This window comes from Paramormyrops kingsleyae, chromosome 16 (genome assembly GCF_048594095.1).
Source record: "Paramormyrops kingsleyae isolate MSU_618 chromosome 16, PKINGS_0.4, whole genome shotgun sequence".
Taxonomy (NCBI): domain Eukaryota; kingdom Metazoa; phylum Chordata; class Actinopteri; order Osteoglossiformes; family Mormyridae; genus Paramormyrops; species Paramormyrops kingsleyae.
In genome coordinates this window covers 24,141,231-24,159,465 of record NC_132812.1, presented here as the reverse complement: position 1 = coordinate 24,159,465, position 18,235 = coordinate 24,141,231, and the positions used below count along the sequence as shown (strand labels likewise).

Genomic DNA, 18,235 nt, shown 5'->3' with positions numbered 1-18,235 from the left:
GTGACGACGCTTGACTGACTGCTGTAGTTCACATGGGATAGACTGATAGAGCTTTTGGGTCGCTGACTAAAAGCTGAGGTAGATGAAAAAAAATTGACAGAATGTGAAAGAGGTACAATATTCAGAAATCGCGTAGCAGTAATCACGGTAAATGTTGAACATTAAGTGGAGCATCACATTATTGCACAGTAAGAGAAAAGATCAGTTTAGACAGATCGTGGGCTTAGAATATTTCAGCATCCTTTGGTTGTATCTCCGTCCGTCGGCAACAGTTTGATTTAAATTTTACGTGACTCATGAGTGTTCTTTAGATTTTAATCATTTACTGGTTTTGAAAAGAAAAGTTAATTATTTGATTTGATGGATCACTGTTAAATAAAATACAGAAAATAATTACTGATTAAAATGTTGGTGCTGTTTCAGACAGCAAGCGAACTTGCAGTTTTTGAAGTGAGTACTTCTGTTGATAGTCATTAAATTACCAAAACAATGCGAACTAAATAATTTGGGTTTACGTATATGATAGTAAAGATAAAGTTTGACTAATTAAAGGTTGTTATTAATATCTAAGGATTCCTGTCTGGTTTAATGGCAGTGCCTATTAAGAGCTTATAGGAAGGCCTCTTATTTCCCTTGTCCTTTTGCGAATACATGCATTTGTGTATTGCAAATGAGATCTAATATAACACCAGGAAATGTTTTCCAAGCAATTTCTGCAGTATTGTGGCAATAAATATTACAAACAAGTTCCTTTGAGTAATCGAAATGTGAGACGGAGTACGTAAGGGCAGTTACTTGGTAGTGCTGTAATCTAAAGTGCGCCGTGGCATTTCTTTGGTAATATCATAACCCCCCCGCCTTCTCTTCCCCTTGCTGTTTCATAGCTGCCTCTGTACTCGTGGGGGGAAGCTTGGGATGAGTATCAAGAAGGGTTCTGGAAAAAAGCCACATTCTTACGGAAGTGCATGAAGCGCTCGCCGTCAGCGATGCCAGTCAGCGATGCCAAGCTTGGGGGCGTCATCAGCGTAGGCTACTAAGCAGCACCTTTAAGAGGCAGCCCCCGCGTTTCCTCTTATATGCAGTGTTGTCGCCGCCTTTACATTCGCTAAACCGTTGCATGATAAGTGCCTGATCTGGCTCACTTGGGGACATAAAGTAGCAGCTTTTCAAATAATGTAAAAAAAAACATTTTTTAAAAACCTGGCACTTACATTTAGCACTCTTTTTGGAAGCATTTTAGTTTTTGTTAAAGGCAATGGAAAAATGTGGGGTTTCATTGCTCATTTGGAGGCGGTTCTGTATTTGTACCTCCCATCTTATTTTGTATAACTTTTCCATCCCTTACGGGACAAGTTCAACTTGAACTGCTTTCACGGTCCGGCTGTGGCTGAGCTGTTGAGGGGAATCAGGAGTCTGATGGAGGCTCGGAGCACAGGGCCCCCCCAGTGGGAGGCAGCCGTCATGTCATTAGGCCTGACTCACAGGTGAGACGTGCCTCTGGAGCCATGTTTCACACATCCTCTGCTTTGTGTTGCATCTGCAGTACTAGAAGTGCCAGTAATACTCATTGCAACACATTTATACCAAAAGACAGATACAATGTTTAGGGCGGCTTCTGTAGCTACAATGGAAAATTATTTATTTTTTAATTACTTTTTCTTGATACACGCTCAACTTCAGCCCTGACAAAGTGGACATCATGATTGTTCAAGCCATCTGTGAGTACTACCAAAGACAGATCTGAGGGCGGTCGCCTTTGTTAAAGGGGTGAGGGCATTAAACAATTGATGACCAGTTTGGGAGTAGTGAGTAAGAGTTACCAGTGCTATAGACTGATGCTGAAAATGAAGTACATTGAATATATCAGAGTGTCTGTATTTGACATGTTTGTTTGGTTTCCTGAATATAGCCTTTTGGCCATTGTGAATGTTTTTGCTCATTTAATTAGAGCTCTGTCTAATGTGAGGATGGATGGATGGTACATCAACCATTTCCTCCTGCCCCGTTTAGTTGTGCTCTTGTAATGCACCGTACGCATTTGTTTGCGTCCGTGAGTCACATGTAATGCCAAATGTTTTTATTAATAGCATTTAAAAGTATAAGCATGCCAGTTTGCCAGTTGGAGTTGAATTCCTTGGAGTCCCCCAGAGTTAGGAAAAATCATCACAGACAACCTGGCCTACTGCAAGAGCATACGAGAGATCGGTATAATCACAGATGCGACTGATTGTTCTCTTTGAAATACTCATATTTTATATTCATATATTTGAAAAATTTGAATAGAAAAAAGATTCAGGAAGAATAATCCATGTTTGAACAACAGCTTAACAACCATAATTCATGTGTGGTTCATATTCTGGGGGGCATGACACCTGTACAGCTTTTTTAACGAGTAACACACATGAGTAACACACATGATTAACATGAGTAACACACAAGTAAATAGGAAGGTGCAAGCAATGCTCCAGAGGGCCTAAAGATCCTTGAAGTCTCACTCTGTCTCATAGCCTTACGTGCTAATCTGCCTGTCTCACCTTAAATCAGATGCATCAGTGAATCAGGTAACGCTCTGGCAAAGGCGGAATGTATCAGCAAAAGAGGTGAACTTTGACCCCGGTTTTTGAATTTTACAAACCTCAGATTCCACTCGGGGAATGAATTAATGAAAATCAGCACAAGTGAGCTGGCAACGTTGAGTCTTTTGGCCAGATTTTTTTGTGTTTCCAAATAAATGGGTCTGTTTACCTAGTTCAGTATGTCATGAATCTTGGTTTGCATAACTGATAATGTTAAGTTCCATTCCCAAAAGTCAAATGGTAACGCCTCATCTTGGATTTTGCTTCTGGTGTCCAAGTACGTAACCATTCTATCAGCTGGCCCTCTAGATCACAGTATCATGGTGTCAGTTGATATTATCATATCCTGTTCCATTACAGTGAGGTAATAGTCTATAACCCCTCTGTTGATACCACGCTCTCCTCAGGTTCCAGGAAGAAGAAGTTAGAGAAACTAGAAGAGGGGGAGGAGAAAGAGAAAGAAAAATCACCAATAACTAAAGCCAAGAAAGTAAAAAAAAAGCCACAGAATCCATATCTAAAGGAAAATTGCTTTGTTTTAAGCAATTAGTAACTGTATTCCCCAGACCGGGAATACCTATGGTTTTGAGCCCAGTCCGCTGCTGCCACAGGCATTTCTCGTTAGCCTGATAACTTGAAAAGTATTTGATGGATCTCACTTACTCATTAAATGCATGACAGTCTGGAAATGGTCAGATTTTAAGACAAATCCCACCCCATGACGATAGCAGTGGAAGGATAGGGCAGCTGCAGAAGGCACTTGATCTCGTAAACACAGTAACTCTGAAAAAAATTTAATGGATCTTGTTTTTAATGGAACTTCTCTTGATCATTTCATAGGTGTTCTGGAACCTGTTTTATTCTGAGACAATAAATACCAAAACTAAATTAAGATGGGTGCTAACTGGTACTAACTATCTGGCACTAGCTAGGTGTACATGAAGTGACCACCGTATGTATATCTCACTGCTGTTGTTCTCTGATATAATTTCAGAGTTTCCCTGAATTTCATTAATTTCCGACAATTGGAATAAAGAGGAAAAATGTCAAGAAGGGGGAAAAATGACAGAAGCAAGTGAATGAGGAAGGTTTAATCTGCATTTAATTTTTCTCCATTAGCAATATGGAATTTAGAAGACTTCTGAGAACAGAAATAACCAAGCTGTTAGTTCCGGTTACTAGCACATTCCTAATTAGTCAAATGTATATTTTCTTTACCGTTAATCATTTCCCAGTTAGGAAAACTTGTTTGACAGGCATGTATTTGGTATAACCCCCCCCCCCCCATATATTTTTTTAAGCAAATGAAAGTTATATGAAGGTATTCATGAGTTGTGTTTCAATAATATGAAAGAAGGCTGACCTGATACATAAAGCCCTCTTTGTTTCACTTGACCTATTTTGTCTTTATTCTCTGTGTTTTTGAACTAGTTTATCCTTGTGAAATGCGAAAAGAGTAGTGTGACAATTAGCAGTCGGTGTTGGGGAGGACAAATCCCACCCCCAGCTGAAATATCTTGCAAATACAGCCTGAGTATGACCTGTGGTTGGACCCTCCAGTGGTTCAGAGTCCTGCCTGTTTCTACGATGGAAAGCTTCTAATTAAAGTCAGAGGTGTGATTAGGGGAGTGGTAAAAAAAATATTATCCCAGTGAAAATTTGGTTTGCCTTGCCTCCCACTTCACTGAACAACTGACTTGTAAGTCACTTTCTGTAATGATGTTTGTAGAAACAGTTTTTAGATAATAAAATTCAGCTGAATCTTATTGTAACCAGCTCATTCTATGTATGGGGTGGGTTACCTGTAGAATTTCTTTACACAAAAGGGTACTAATTGTTATTAATTTTATTATGTATTAATTTCATACCTCCAGTGTTTTGCATTCCATTCATATCCCAGTTTAGAGGAAAGCTACACTGTCAAATACTTTATTCCACTTTCACTGCTGAAATACGTCATATGGGAAGACTGTGATGTACACCCCCCCGAAACAATGTATCTGTTTTGGTCACAAATAGTGGCTATACTAAATATTAAATAAATGTGCTCCTTATTTAGAGGATGCCTTCTCTACCTGCTAGTTAACTTTAAATGCACCATTAAGTAACCATATTCCAGCAGCACCACAAAAAGACAATCGAAGGTAGGAAGCCCCTAAGAGAAGAAAAACAACCTCACTTTGAACACAGATAAAACCAAGGAGATGATCATCGACCCAAGGAAAAAGAAGCTGCAGAACACTCCTATTCATATCTGTGAGGCCGAAGTGGAGAGAGTGGAAATCTTCAAATTCCTTGGAACTTGCATCAGTGAGGATCTGACCTGGACTCATAATACACAACAGCTCATCAACCAGGCGCACAAAAGACTGTACTTCCTGAGGAAGCTGAGCAAATTTGGTATGCCAACCAAAACCCTAACCAATTTCTACAGAGGTACAGTAGAGAGTGTCATCACCAGTTCCATCACCGTATGGTAACTGCACTGTGCAGGAGAGGAAGGCTCTCCAGTGTGTAATTAAAACTGCACAGTACATTTCTGGAACAACCTTCCCCTTTCCGCAGGACATCTATAACAGTAGGGTCATTAAGAGGGGCCCACGACATAATTAAAGACCCCCAACACATCGTGTTCACACCGCCCCCCTCAGGAAGACGCTACAGGAGCATAAAGTCACGCACCACAAGACTGACAAATATCTTTTTCCCTGAACAATGGAACAATGCGAAAAGCTCAGGCTAATCTGACCCCATATTCATATCCAACTCTTACTGTATGTCACTCAGTACTCTGCACTTTGAGTGATTCTTTTTCGAAGAGCAAGCAAAGGAAGAATTTCATTACATGGTTTTAACGTGTACATGTTTTTTACTGTGTACATGACAATAAACTTCTTGACTTGACTTGAACCACCTGATGAGGATGCAGCAAAGCTAGGTGACTGGGACCCCCCCCCCCCAGCCCCAAACCATCACACATCAGATTGTTGGATAGATGAAGTGATGCCTTTTTTTTATAATTCAACACAGGTTAAAAAGACATAGGACAAACATTTAGTAACAGGACGTCGGACAAATGATCAATGGTGTGACTACAGAAGAGAATCGATTCACATTGGCAATTTACGTGAAATATTTGAAAACGCGTTTTTATTTGATGCTCCTCGGCTACCGTTGGTCTACAGCGTATCGGTAAATTTGAGAGTCGGAAAGAAATATCTATAGAAACTATCGAACGAAGACATTAATTTTGTGTACGACTAACTGCCTTACTTGCGAACTACGATATAACAACGTCTGATGTGTGTTTTTTTTACGGTAGTTCGAGTGATGATCGTTTAGACACACATGGTTCTGGTGGCGCACATGTTTCTAGTAGTCGCTACTGATCGGCGTGTTTTCGTTCTACGTGGGTAGACCCTATTTTTTCCAGGGACCAAAAATCAAAATAATTAATAGAATAGCAGCTTTAAATAACAGGAAAAATGTCTCAGCTACAAGCGAGATTCTTCACAGAAAATGAAAAGTAAGTCGATTTGACGCCCCTGTTAACTTCGGCTCGGCGTGTTCGTTACTGTTAGTCTAACAAGTTTTCAGTGTTTTGTGTCTAACAAGTATCTGCTTTATAAATGAGGTACCTAGTGTAACTACGCACAAATGTGTCCCATTTATTCGTCTTTTATTGATTTGAATATCGCGCTGGAGGTACTCTGGGATTCACGCCGCCATGCGGTTCAGTTAATTGGTGTCCCAGCTGCCCATGGCCTGTGGTCGTATGATGCGATGGATTGGCGTCTTGTTCAGGATATATCCCAGCCTTGTGCCCTGTGCTGCCGTGGATAGGCTCCAGGTCACGTCGCTCCGTAACCAGTATACCATTGATGAATAGATGGCTGTCGTTTCTTTAGTCCAGAAGGTGCGTTTTGGATCACGCTGAAGGCGTGCACGATCACGTTATCGCCTTTTTCACTACTTTAGGTATAAAATCGATGACGTCCCGTTCTCCATCCCAGCATCGTCGGAGGTAAAGGATCTTAGTGACATCATTAACAAGCTGCTCGAAGGGAAATACGGTAAGGCCGTGGTACGCTGGTCAGGCATAAGCCATTGCCAGCCTTGGGTTCAGATAGACCCAGTGCACTGTGTGTGTGGGGGTTTACCTTTGCATTCTCCCTGTTTATTCTAGCTGCCCACAGCCATGTTGACTTTGACTTCTTGGTCAGAGGACAGTTCCTTCGCATGCCGTTGGTTGACCACATGGAAGCCGAGGGCATCACAACAGTAAGGATATTTGCTGGGGCAGCCAGGCGCACTGGCATATTGACATAAGGCTCAATCAGGGTGGCAATGTTTACCCCCAGTCTGACCATGTGATTGCCTGGTGCCCCCTGTTGGCCACAAACAGTTACTACATTATTAAATAAACATGTTCCTTATTCAAGAGATTCTAACCAGTCAACTACAATATAATGACTCTTCTTGCTATTCATTTGTTTGTTGGTTAATTGATTGAAGCATGTGAGGGGGATGGGTTTTTTTGCCCCCGCCAAACCTGCGTTTTTGCCTCCAGGAAGAGGTGGTGGAGATTGAGTATGTGCAGAGATTCACGGCGCCTGAGCCTGAGGAGTGCATTATGCACGACGACTGGATCAGCTCCGTGGAGGCCGACATGGAGTGGTAAGTGACCGCATCACCATGGAGCTGCCGCCCACAAGACTTTGCAGTGTCTCTGTGGGAATTTTTGCCCATTCATCCAGAAGAGCATTTCTTAGGTCAGGTACTGATGTTGGACATAAAGGCCTGGCTCACAATCTCTGATCTAGTTCATCCAAAAGGTTTTCAGAGGGTTTCAGGTCAGGCCTCTGTGAGGGCCAGTCAAGTTCTTCTGCACCAAACTCACCCAACCTTCCCTTTATGGACCTTGCTTTGTGCACTGGGGAAACGGGCCTTCCCCAAACTGTTCCTACAAATCTGGAAGCATGGAATTGTCCAAAATGTCTTGGTATGCTGAAGCATTAAGAGTTCCCTTCCCTGGAGCTAATGGTCCTAGCCCAAACAACTCGATGTAATGTTCTCCTGGCATCTGCCAAACCCAGACCCGTCCACCAGACTGCCAGACAGAGAAGCGTGATTCGTCGCTCTACACAACACATATCCACTGCTCCAGAGTCCAGTGTCACCATGCTTTACACCAATCCATCCGACAATTGGCATCGCGCTTGGTGATGTGAGGCTTGCATGCAGCCTCTCGGCCATGGAAGCCCATCCCATGAAACTCCTGGAGCACAGTTTTTGTGCTGAGGTTAATGCCAGAGGAAGTATGGAACTCTGTAGCTATTGAGGGAACAGGGCATTGGTGACTTTTACGCTCTGTGCACCTCAGCACTCGGCGACCCCACTCTGTTACTTTACACGCTCTGCCACTTCGTGGCTGAGTTGTGTGGCTGTAAGGAATCAGAAACTGGTGAAATTCGGTCAAACTGCAGAACGCTGCCTGGCCTGCTGCAGAAAATGCAGATTCCTGGGAGTCAGCACAGCTCTAGGTAACGGCAGGGGGCACTGTGACCTCCGAGGGCCACTGGGAAGGGCGACAACGACAGGGTCCACTCTGCAGGTGGAATGTAGCCTGTCATTGACTTGGCACCTCCTTCAGGATCCTGACCGGCTCCTACGATAAGACTGCGCGGATCTGGTCGCCGGAGGGGAACGCTGTAATGACCTTGGCGGGTCACGGGGACGTGGTGAAGGACGTGGCCTGGGTGAAGAGAGGTGACGTTTTTTTTTTTTTTTTTTTTTTTTGCTCATTGGGATGGAAATCTGGGTGTGTGAGGGGCCCCCCAAGGCTGTGTGTCTCCTGCCTGATGGGTGCTGTGTCCCCCCCCCTCCATAGACGGGCTGACTTCCCTGCTGCTCACCGCCTCCCTGGACCAGACAGTGGTGCTGTGGGAGTGGAGCTCGGAGCCAAACAAACTCAAAGCCCGCCATTGCTGTCGGGGGCACGCCGGCAGTGTGGACTCCGTCGCTGTCGACCCCACGCAGACCAAGGTGAGGTGGGGGGGCGGTCCCACAGTCACTATTAATAACCCACCCAGGTTCATTAAGAATTGACCCACCCCAGTATGGAGAGGAGGGCCTGAGCTGAGCTGATCCAGCCACTCCTCCTGGTCCGCATCATGGCGGCCGGTAATGAAACGCAGGCATGGTGTTGTTCTGATGACCAGGTAGAACATGGCAGGATCCAATCCAGTCTTGTGACCCGTCTCTCTGCCATCTACAGCAGCTTCTCATTTGGGCTTAGACTTCAGTCACTCATCTCCGGCACTCAGACTTTTATTAATAATAATAATGATAATAATAATGAAAAATTTAAATATTTGTCCCCCTTTCCATTTCCCAAGTTCTGCAGTGGCTCCTGGGATAAAATGCTCAAGATCTGGTCTGCAGGTATGTGTGTGTGTTCTGCAGGTTTTCAGCTGTCTCTCTTTATCTCTTTCTCTACATGGCTAAACTTTTGTTAGCTTGCGTAAGAAAAGACATCTGTGTGTGAACTTCATTCTAATGACTTCTGTCTTGGACTTCAGTCCCCACAGACAAAGAGGACGAGTACCAGGAGATGCCGGACAGACCACGGAAAAAGCAGAAAACCGAGACGCTGGGTCTGACTCGAGTACGGAGCGTGGCCGAGGGGTTGGGGGAGGGGGGCCTCTCCATCCCAACGCGGGGGCTCGCTTCAGGGGGGGCACCTTGGACGGGCTGTGTCTTCATGACAGGACGTGCATGCACAGGCACACATTGAGGGCAAACAAAAGCTGCCGTTTAAACTCGACTCGGAGAGAAGAGTCAAACTTCCCTCGCAAATAGCAGCAGCTGGATGCAGAGAGCTGCCTGTACAGCTGATGATTGTGGCTCCTTGGCAGCCATTGGGGTTAAGGGCCCAATGGGGAAGGCACTGTACCAGCCCTGGGATTTGACCTGATGACCTTCTGATTACAGGCACAGCACCCTAACCTGCAGAGCCACACGCTGTCCGCGTGTCTAGCCCTAATAAAGACTCCCAACTCAAAACTGTATCATAGTTTAATTTAGGGCTCTTTCCCTTTGTAGACCCCCCTGATGACTCTGTCTGGACACACTGAGGCGGTCTCGTCCGTGCTGTGGTGTGACAGCGAGCAGGTCTGCAGTGCATCCTGGGATCACACCATCCGGCTGTGGGACCCAGAGACCGGGAGCCTGAAGTCCACTCTGGTTAGTGATTCAGGGGTGCACTTTTCCCAGATCAACACATGGGGGCGCTACTCACTTGCCATTTTGGTATTATTGTTCATATAATGAGCTGTAGGCTTACAGTTTACGATTTTAAGTTTCCCCAGACGGCTGTTGAGTAGGTTGGTAACTGACCCGGCAGGGGAGCGTGTACCTGTCAGAGTCCATGTCTGATCTCTCTTCTGTCTTTCTACTCTGTGTCTTGTTATTGCGATATTTAGACTGGCAGCAAGGTGTTCAACTGCATTTCGTACTCCCCGCTGTGCCGGCGGCTGGCCTCCGGGAGCGCTGACCGCCACGTCCGGCTGTGGGACCCTCGTTCCAAAGGTCAGCGACCGTGTCACCCGTCTCTGAGCGGGTCCGTGCTGGGCTCCTTCCCGAAGGGCCGTTGGCAGACGCTGGTGGCTCCGTCCTAGCCTGGGTGACCCGTTTGCTCTCTGCAGATGGATCCCTGGTGCTGCTCTCCCTCACGTCGCACACGGGCTGGGTGACAGCGGTGCAGTGGTCTCCTACGCACGAGCAGCAGCTAGTGTCCGGGTCCCTGGACTGCATGGTCAAACTCTGGGACACTCGGAGGTTCGTGAGTCTCCCCTCTGTCAAAGAAAGCAAACCGTTCCAACACGACTCAAAAGATGCCTTTGGAATTCTCCCTCAGTGGTCATAGTGATCGCTACGGTGATGTGTTGCCGTGGGTGACAGGTCATGTGATGCTGGAACTCATTGTAAGATCTGACTTGTGCACACAGCTGTAAGGCTCCCTTGTATGACCTGGCAGCTCATGAAGATAAAGTGTTCTGTGTGGACTGGAGGGAAGATGGGGTGAGTCACTTTGGGGGGGGGGGGGTGTGTAATAGCAGGGCCGAGAGAGCAGTTAATGGGCATGACATGTAAAATACCCCAATTCTGTGGTTTAATTAGAAGTGCATTTAAATTAGGCATCTGGCCCTTTAAGGGGGTCTTGACGTGTGTGTGTGTGTGTGTGTGAGTGAGTGAGTGAGTGAGTGTGTGAGAGAGACACGAAGCTGAGTAGGACCTTTACAGCAAGTGTGTGCTGGTGTGGAGGTGGACCTGAACTTCCCAGTCTGATGTTGCTCTTTTTTTTCTGCGCCTCTAGCTTCTGCTGAGCGGGGGGGCGGACAACAAGCTCTACACCTACAGATACTCGTCCTATGTGTCTGGTGCTGGGGCATAACTGGGCTCCACAACGGGCCGCTCGGCCAAACGGGGTGCGTGGGATACTGGGGGATCCAACTATAAATGAAAGTGTTATTTTTATGGTCATTTTAACTCGTAATGATTCGCTGAATATTGTTACTGATTGTATGATGAAAGAATTAAAAATGTTAAAAAGGTTGATTCGGCTGGCTCGTTTCATGCTGGGTTCGGTGACCTCGGGACTCGGCGTCCACTTTGACTGCTGAGCAGACGTCAGACGGCACATCGTTACCATTACATGTGGAGAGTGGGCCAGCAGCCGGTCTTTGTGAAAGACAGAAGTTGTTTTTCTGAGATGTTGTTGTAGTGACATGGATACATAATATTTTATGAAGACTAATTGGAACAATTTGATCTGTGCTTTCCGGGAAAGACGCCTCCCCATCCCCTGGATGGATGGATTCTTTTGAGTTTTATCACTGTTTCATTCATAGATTCCCCTTTTTCGCAATTCTTGCTTTATGGAGTCCTTTAAAACATTTTTGTTAAATTTTAATGAGCTATTTCAAGCTAAAAGGCAATAGGGTTGCAAAGGGGTAGTAAATTTCTGGAAACTTTCCGTGCCATGGGAAGTTAAGCTGAGGGATTTTGGAAATATTCCAAGTTGGAAACTTTCCAAGGGAATAGTCAGGAATATTTTGGAATTAACAGAAATTTCCTAGACTTTTGCAGCCCTACCAGGCAAATACTTTCACATAAACGAAGACCAAGATGATTTCTCCTTGCACTGCGATTCATATGAGCACCACCAAAGAAATGTGCAGGTATGCACTTTTTTCCATGTTTGAAATTGTATACATCTTTTTCCTAAAAGCCTAGGCAATGTCGTTCTGCTCAAATAACGCATGACCTCACATTTAGTTGAATATTAACAAGCATTACGATAAATTTTTAAAGAACAGTGTATGGATAATATGCAGTGTGTGCCAAGTTAATATATGCAACCCCTTACTCTTAGGTGAGGCTTACTGAGTTGATTCATGCAAATGAATGCTTACGTATAAATGTGCATGGTGAGTAATGTGACAAATGGCATAGTAATTTTACCCTAATACCAATAGGGGGTAGAATTAAGCTGGGTTTTACAGCCAGCTCTGCTGGATGGCACACAATGAGCATAATATCCTTCATAATAACCTTCATAATATCCTTCATCCAACTTGGAAACGCCATCTGACACAGTCGGACTCCTTATGTTCATAATTGATTCCTGCTTCCTTTTTAGGCTTAATGGTGTTACATAACCGTTACATAATAGTAGTTAAACATAATCTATGCAACATTGTAAATGTCATGAATTCATGAATTTCAGCTTTTTTTATTTTAAAAAAATGTCCCATTTCTTTAATACCCCTTTGAGTGTTTTTAATGTGCTTTATATATTTTTATTTATATCCGTAACGTGTTCCTGTAGCATGTTCTGTGTTTCCTTTTCATATGTGTTAGGCTCAGTAACAGAGTATGGCTGCACTTTGCACCCTCTGCTTTGACCTGTAGCAGCATTGACAGGTAAATCCCCGCTATACTCCGGCTTCGGCTTTTAAATGACCGCTGAGGGGGGAGTGTGCTGCTGTCTGATTACCCCGATGCTTTGCTCAGGGTCTGTTTCTTACGGTCTGCATGGCCTCCTTTATACGTGTATTTTGCCAGTTTCACATTGAGTGTAATGTTAACCTGAGTAGAGTTTGTAATGGATTAGATATCCGTAATGCATTCTGAATCTTTCATTTTGTGAATGTGGATTTGATGTTTTCGTCGTCCCTAATCGGGCACATGGACCACGTGTGTGAATGTCTGATGAATGTTGAAGCTGCTACAGATTTTGCTCAGATGGTTTTAGGCTTTGCGCTGGCTGGGATTTTCCTGACAGCGGCTCTGATTCAGCTGCACCCGTTTTCTGTTGATTTTTTTTCAGTTTCTTCTTCCAAAAGCCATTTCATGTTCAGCGTTGTCTTCATCTGTCAGGGCGGCTTTGTGGCTGGGGGCTTCCGTTTGACAGCCACTGGTGCAGTAATGGTGCGATAATGGTGCGTGTCCCTCAAGGCTCCGTCAGTCCTCCTTTGAGGGCATCAAAGGGCGGCATTTTGACACGATTCATTGCGGCTGAATGTCTGACTATCCTGGAAAAGGCTCTGCTGACACAGTACTGTGGATCTGCATAGATCAGTCTGTGGTTTCATTTTAGTGGCGAGAGCCACGTCCCCTTTTCAACAGTCTCTCTTCACAAGTTTCTCTCTTTCCCTCCACTGTCATACATAAATCCATGAAAATCCTTTTATACTACATTACATTGCATACTGTTAGGGGCCTTGATATTTTATGTACCCTCTACAAATGTATGACAACACAGCCCAGTTTAGCTCTGAACTGAATCGAATGAAGGCTAAATACCAGCAGGGAGGGGCTATTCCTGACTAGTGAAGGTGTGTGAGAAAAGACAGACTGCGTCTTTAGCTGTGTCATGCAATAGCTTTGATAATTAGATAGTGGTAAGTCTTTGAGGTTATAACAGATTGAAGTTCCTATACGGACACAGGCTGTTCAGGCGAATAAGTGGCAGGCTGTGCTGTGTGTGTTTAACCTGAATTGGTGTGTCTGAGTTGCGTTTAGGTGTCAGACTGGCTTCTTATGTCCTTCCTTTGTTTTCTCGGAATAGGGTCCAGAGACCCTGTGAATGGCTGTAGAATATGAGTGGGCAGGTGAAAGCAAATATTTATTTGTGTATTTTATTTATACTAATATCACTATAAGACAGTACAGATTTTGTGGAAATAGAGATTAAAGGATTACATTTTTTTAAATTTGCCTTGAAATGTTTATGCTGTTAGCATTTCTTCCACTTGGTGGCACTGCTGGTTATTTCTTTATTTTTTTAAAACTTTCAGCTACTCTTTTGTTGACAAATTCCGTGGTAATAGATTGTACAGTCATGGGGGTGCCATGCTGGTGCAGTGGTTAGCAACGATGCTTCACACATCTGGGACCACGATTCAGGTCTCCACCTTGACTCCATGTGGGGTCGTGAGGTTTTCTCTGGGTGCTCCAGTTTCCCCCAGTTAGCAGATTGCCTGAAGGTGTGTGTGTGAGTGCACCCTGTGATGGGTTGGCGCCCCATCCTGGGTTGTTTCCTCCCTCGCACTCATAGACTCCGGACCCCCACCAGAATGGATGGATACACAGTCACGTGAAAAAGTAAGTACATCCCATGAAAAATGTTGTCTTTTTCAACTTGGATTTTAAATCATGATAGAAAAATGTGATAACATTGTAAAAGTTACACTTCGATTTTTCATAATTTACTCTTTTATACAATGAAAATGAAGAAGAATATGAATTTCTTGTGAGGAAAAGGTTAGTGTAGCCCTACATTTATCACCACAGTTAACCTAAAAAGTAATATTAGATGCACCAAATGATTAAGAATATATATCAACTCAAGATTGTTATTTACCATTAAACACCAGCATGAGGGAGATCACTCCTGGGACAATGTGCTCTGGGCAGATGAGTCAACGGTGGAATTGTTTGGGCAGAGTTCCAGGTGTTGTATTTGGGGATAAAACACGGAACTAGGAAAAAAGAACCTTACTTCAGCTGTGAAGCTGGGAGTGTTTTGGGTTGGGGCTGTTTTATTGCCTCAGGGTTGGACCCACCTGCCATCATGGTGCCTACAGTGAATCAACATCATGCCGGAGAATGAGAGGCAGTCTGTCAGAAACATGAAGCTCAGGCTTCATTGGGCCTTTTGACGTGATAATGACCCCAAACATACAGGCAAATCAACAAAGGAGTGGCTCAAAACACTGAAATGGGGGGGTGGGGGCTTAGGAATAGCCTAGTCAAATGAATCCAACTGAAATGTTGCCGGAGGACTTGAAGAGGGTCGTATGAGAGATCCCGCCAACATCACACGGTTAAAGGGATTCTGCATGGAAGAATAGGCAACAATTTCTCCAGGCTGATGTATATAAAAAAATAAAAAAAAGTTATAAAATGTTTTCAATACGTATCTGCCAAAGGGGTCAATACCAGGTATTAAATGTAAGGCTGTACTTACTTATTCCCCACAGAAAAGATACGTTTCGGTTGAATTTTATTGAATAGCTGATTTTGCAGTCAAATTTGCATTGTTTTTAACATTTATTTATTTATCTGGCAGATCCTTTTGTCCAAAGCAGCAGACACAGAGCCGGGACAGCAGTACCACTTCTCTGCCGTCTGTGGGATTCAAACCCATGACACAGGCATCGATCTCTGTCACTCTGAGCCCTTCCATTAAGTCGCACTTCTTATTAGCTGAGGCATACCAGCCTCATCCTAGGGTGCAGGAATAGAGTTTGTAGGACAGGTTTGCTCTGAGCTGAAGTACAGTGAGAATCCCTTCTCTTTCAGAGCACCTGATTCTCCGTCCTGCAGTAAAAACCTTTCTGCTTCTCCAAAGGGGCAGAGAGGAGAACTTACAGGCTCAGGAGGGGAATTGTGGTGTGGAGGTGCTGAGAGCTCTTCCTATGTGAGGTCGCAGAACAACAGGCCTGAGATGGACCCTCACTGTGAACAATGAGGCCCATCCACCCATCAGAGCCAGAGGAATCCTGTGGGCGTAACTGGGGGGGGGGCATGGTGAGCCTCCATCCGTCTTCTGAATACCTATCCTGGTCAGGGTCATGGGGGGCCTGGGGCCCGTCCTACGCAGCTTAGGGTAAAAGGCAGCCCCCTACCCTGGAAGAATTCCACCAGCCAGAAGATTAGGCTGAAGGGCTACAGAGAGAGGTCTGGGACGGCCTATTTCTGGGGCTAAAGGCCACGTTTCCGGCCTTACAGCTGATCTGGGATCAGAGAACTGTTGCAGTTGGCTTAGATGAATTTCTGGTCAAGAAACGGGCAGAGTCTTCTAGCTGCAGCTGGTGTGTGTGTGTGGGGTGGGGGGGGGGGGGGGAGGGAGCATGAGGCCTATAAAGCCAGTATTCTAACAACAGTAGCAGTAACAGCAGTCTAAAGGTCTTTGCTGACCCCCTCCCTCCCCCCCCCCCCCCCGGCCCCATTGCCCCCTCCATGCCCAGGCCTTGTGTGTTTGGTAGGATGGGGATCATACAATCTGGCCTGAAGGAATCCGCTCACTCTGCATCTGACTCGGCGTGTGTTCAGCTACAGATGCCAAGTCCACTTAAACGAGAGGCCGTGTCAGACATCCAAGTCTCCGAAACCAAAAACTCAAGTCCAAATATCCAGATGAATGTTTGTGCGACTCTTTCAAATATCTGAAAAAGTTTTCCTGAAAAACTTGGCCTGCCCACCTTTTGGACGACAGCATTGAAGCTCCTGAGCTGGAAAGTGTTGCGCCTCCCAGTCTCTCTCTCGGTTTGGGGTTCGTGGCTCTGTGCCTCCAGTCAGAAGTGCCATTGCAGAAGGCCACTCTGTGCACATACTGGATTTGATCAATAGGGGGCAGTGGTGGAACAGGAACTATACTAGTGGTGTAAAGGTCAGTGTTTAAGCTAATGTACTCTGGAGAAAATGTTTCAGCTGATGTACGTTTACACAGTGTTCATAGGAGTGTAAGATTGTATCTATATGAGATTAAATGACATACATTAGATAAACGATAATAAATAATCCTGATTCCAGGGAATCGGTGTCACTCTTCCAGAACAGACATTCAGCTGGGAATCACTTCCTGCTCTTTGTCCTGATCTCACTGCTTTGCTCGTCCATCTTCCATGTGGCACCTGGACTGCAGTCACAGAAGAGCTCTGCTATGGTAAGGGTGATGCTCACAGTGCCGCCAGCTTCTCTGGTAGTCTCGAACCCGTGCCACAGTCCACCATGAGCTCTAAGCCTTCTTTGTCCACTTAGCTTTCATCATCCCTCTCAGGCTAATGGTTTTTAAATCTGTCACTTTACTGTTGCTGTGCTCTGATTACAAAATACTAAGAGTGTGGGTTGTTTACACAAACGAATACCAGATCTTTGCAGCTGTATGAGGTGTAAATGCCAGAAGACCTTCAGCTGGCTCAGTATGTTTTTCCGTGTGCTGCTTTGACAGAGCAGATCTGTGGGTGTGAGAATTCCCTGGATAAACTGTACTGTGAAGATGACCTTGGTTTGCCAGGTGCTGTTATCGATTGGGGAAATATGGGCTATTATGTAGTTATCTGTAATTGTTCCATCTTTGCAGGCCTCTCACGGCTTCACATGGTGAATGGCGACTGTGTGTGTGGTTGGCTTCCTCGTGAGGTGTGTGTGTGTGGTTGGCTTCCTCGTGAGGTGTGTGTGTGTGTGTGTGTGTGTGTGTGGTTGGCTTCCTCGTGAGGTGTGTGTGTGTGTGTGTGTGTGGTTGGTTTCCTCGTGTGTGTGTGGTTGGCTTCCTCGTGAGGTGTGTGTGTGTGTGTGTGTGGTTGGCTTCCTCGTGTGTGTGGTTGGCTTCCTCATGAGGTGTGTGTGTGTGTGTGTGTGTGTGGTCGGCTTCCTCGTGAGGTGTGTGTGTGTGCATGCGCGCCGCGCATTCCTCATGAGGTGTGTGTGTGTGTGTGTGTGTGTGTGTGCGTGTGCGCCATGCATCCATGGGAGAAAAGGGGTTTCCAAGCCCACGTTAAATGGGATTATCATGCCCTGTTGATTACCAAATTGTTTAACTTGCTTCCCATTGGTTATTTTGCTGGTTCCCATAGTGTGGAATAGCCCTACCCACGGTTTGTTTTTTGAAGCGCTGCCGCCAACTCTGTCTGTGTGTGCGTGAAGCTGCCAGAGCCTGCGTCAGACGTGCGGTCTCCTCGGTGCCGGCCGTCCTCGTGTCACCTTACCCAGGCCGCTGTGATGCCGCGATAGGCAGCCTGCTGCTGTTGCCCATGGTGACCACAGGCCAGGAGGGGAGGGTAATGGGGAAGTGGAATCACTACGTCAAATATTTACATTACCCTTAATGAACACGAAGGTCAACCCTAAAAGAAACAACTATCTCGACTGTCTTCAGGGAAAAGGTGGAGGTGAAGCAGGGGTGCTTTGTCCCTTTATTATGGGACAAACGCCCCAGCTTGGTGAGGTTGTGGCAGAACCCCTGGCCAGCTGTGCCCATGTTTGGATAAGGCCTCCATGCTGTCCCTCTCGTGTGAACGGTGCTGCTCTGCCATTCAGAGGTCGCCAGAAGAATCCGTAGCCGCCACCCCCCCCACCCCCGCATGACT

General features: G+C 45.4%; 2 protein-coding genes across 3 annotated transcripts; both read left to right on the top strand.

Annotated features, from left to right (window-relative positions):
- Positions 1–25: 25 nt before the first annotated feature.
- On the top strand, positions 26–3,971 carry LOC111858410 (nucleolar protein 58-like). 2 transcript variants are annotated; one of them, XM_072700539.1, is made up of 8 exons: positions 26–112; positions 885–1,025; positions 1,354–1,484; positions 1,681–1,718; positions 2,088–2,205; positions 2,545–2,600; positions 2,984–3,066; positions 3,571–3,971. In XM_072700539.1, exons 2-8 carry the CDS (start codon positions 966–968, stop codon positions 3,589–3,591), a joined length of 507 nt encoding a protein of 168 aa, XP_072556640.1. In that variant the 5' UTR covers positions 26–112; positions 885–965; the 3' UTR covers positions 3,592–3,971. The 2 variants fall into 2 exon arrangements, with proteins under 2 accessions (XP_072556640.1, XP_023695940.2); XM_023840172.2 differs by lacking the exons at positions 2,088–2,205; positions 2,545–2,600.
- Positions 3,972–5,640: 1,669 nt separating this feature from the next.
- Positions 5,641–11,193, top strand: wdr12 (WD repeat domain 12). The gene is made up of 13 exons (XM_023840171.2): positions 5,641–6,102; positions 6,555–6,649; positions 6,763–6,857; positions 7,147–7,253; positions 8,230–8,345; positions 8,467–8,621; positions 8,975–9,020; positions 9,158–9,243; positions 9,681–9,821; positions 10,061–10,166; positions 10,283–10,415; positions 10,586–10,658; positions 10,954–11,193. The coding sequence occupies exons 1-13, from the start codon at positions 6,062–6,064 to the stop codon at positions 11,029–11,031; spliced, it is 1,272 nt and encodes a 423-aa protein (XP_023695939.2). The 5' UTR covers positions 5,641–6,061; the 3' UTR covers positions 11,032–11,193.
- The last annotated feature ends 7,042 nt before the right edge of the window (positions 11,194–18,235 follow it).

Excerpts from the sequence above, each read along its gene's own strand:
- LOC111858410 (XM_072700539.1), top strand. The coding sequence starts at position 966 with ATGAAGCGCTCGCCGTCAGCGATGCCAGTCAGCGATGCCAAGCTTGGG. Across the intron at positions 1,485-1,680 it reads TCATTAGGCCTGACTCACAG|CCCTGACAAAGTGGACATCA; the intron begins GTGAGACGTGCC and ends GCTCAACTTCAG. Across the intron at positions 1,719-2,087 it reads CATGATTGTTCAAGCCATCT|CATTTAAAAGTATAAGCATG; the intron begins GTGAGTACTACC and ends TTTTATTAATAG.
- wdr12 (XM_023840171.2), top strand. The coding sequence starts at position 6,062 with ATGTCTCAGCTACAAGCGAGATTCTTCACAGAAAATGAAAA. Across the intron at positions 6,650-6,762 it reads GCTGCTCGAAGGGAAATACG|CTGCCCACAGCCATGTTGAC; the intron begins GTAAGGCCGTGG and ends TGTTTATTCTAG. Across the intron at positions 9,244-9,680 it reads AGACGCTGGGTCTGACTCGA|ACCCCCCTGATGACTCTGTC; the intron begins GTACGGAGCGTG and ends TTCCCTTTGTAG.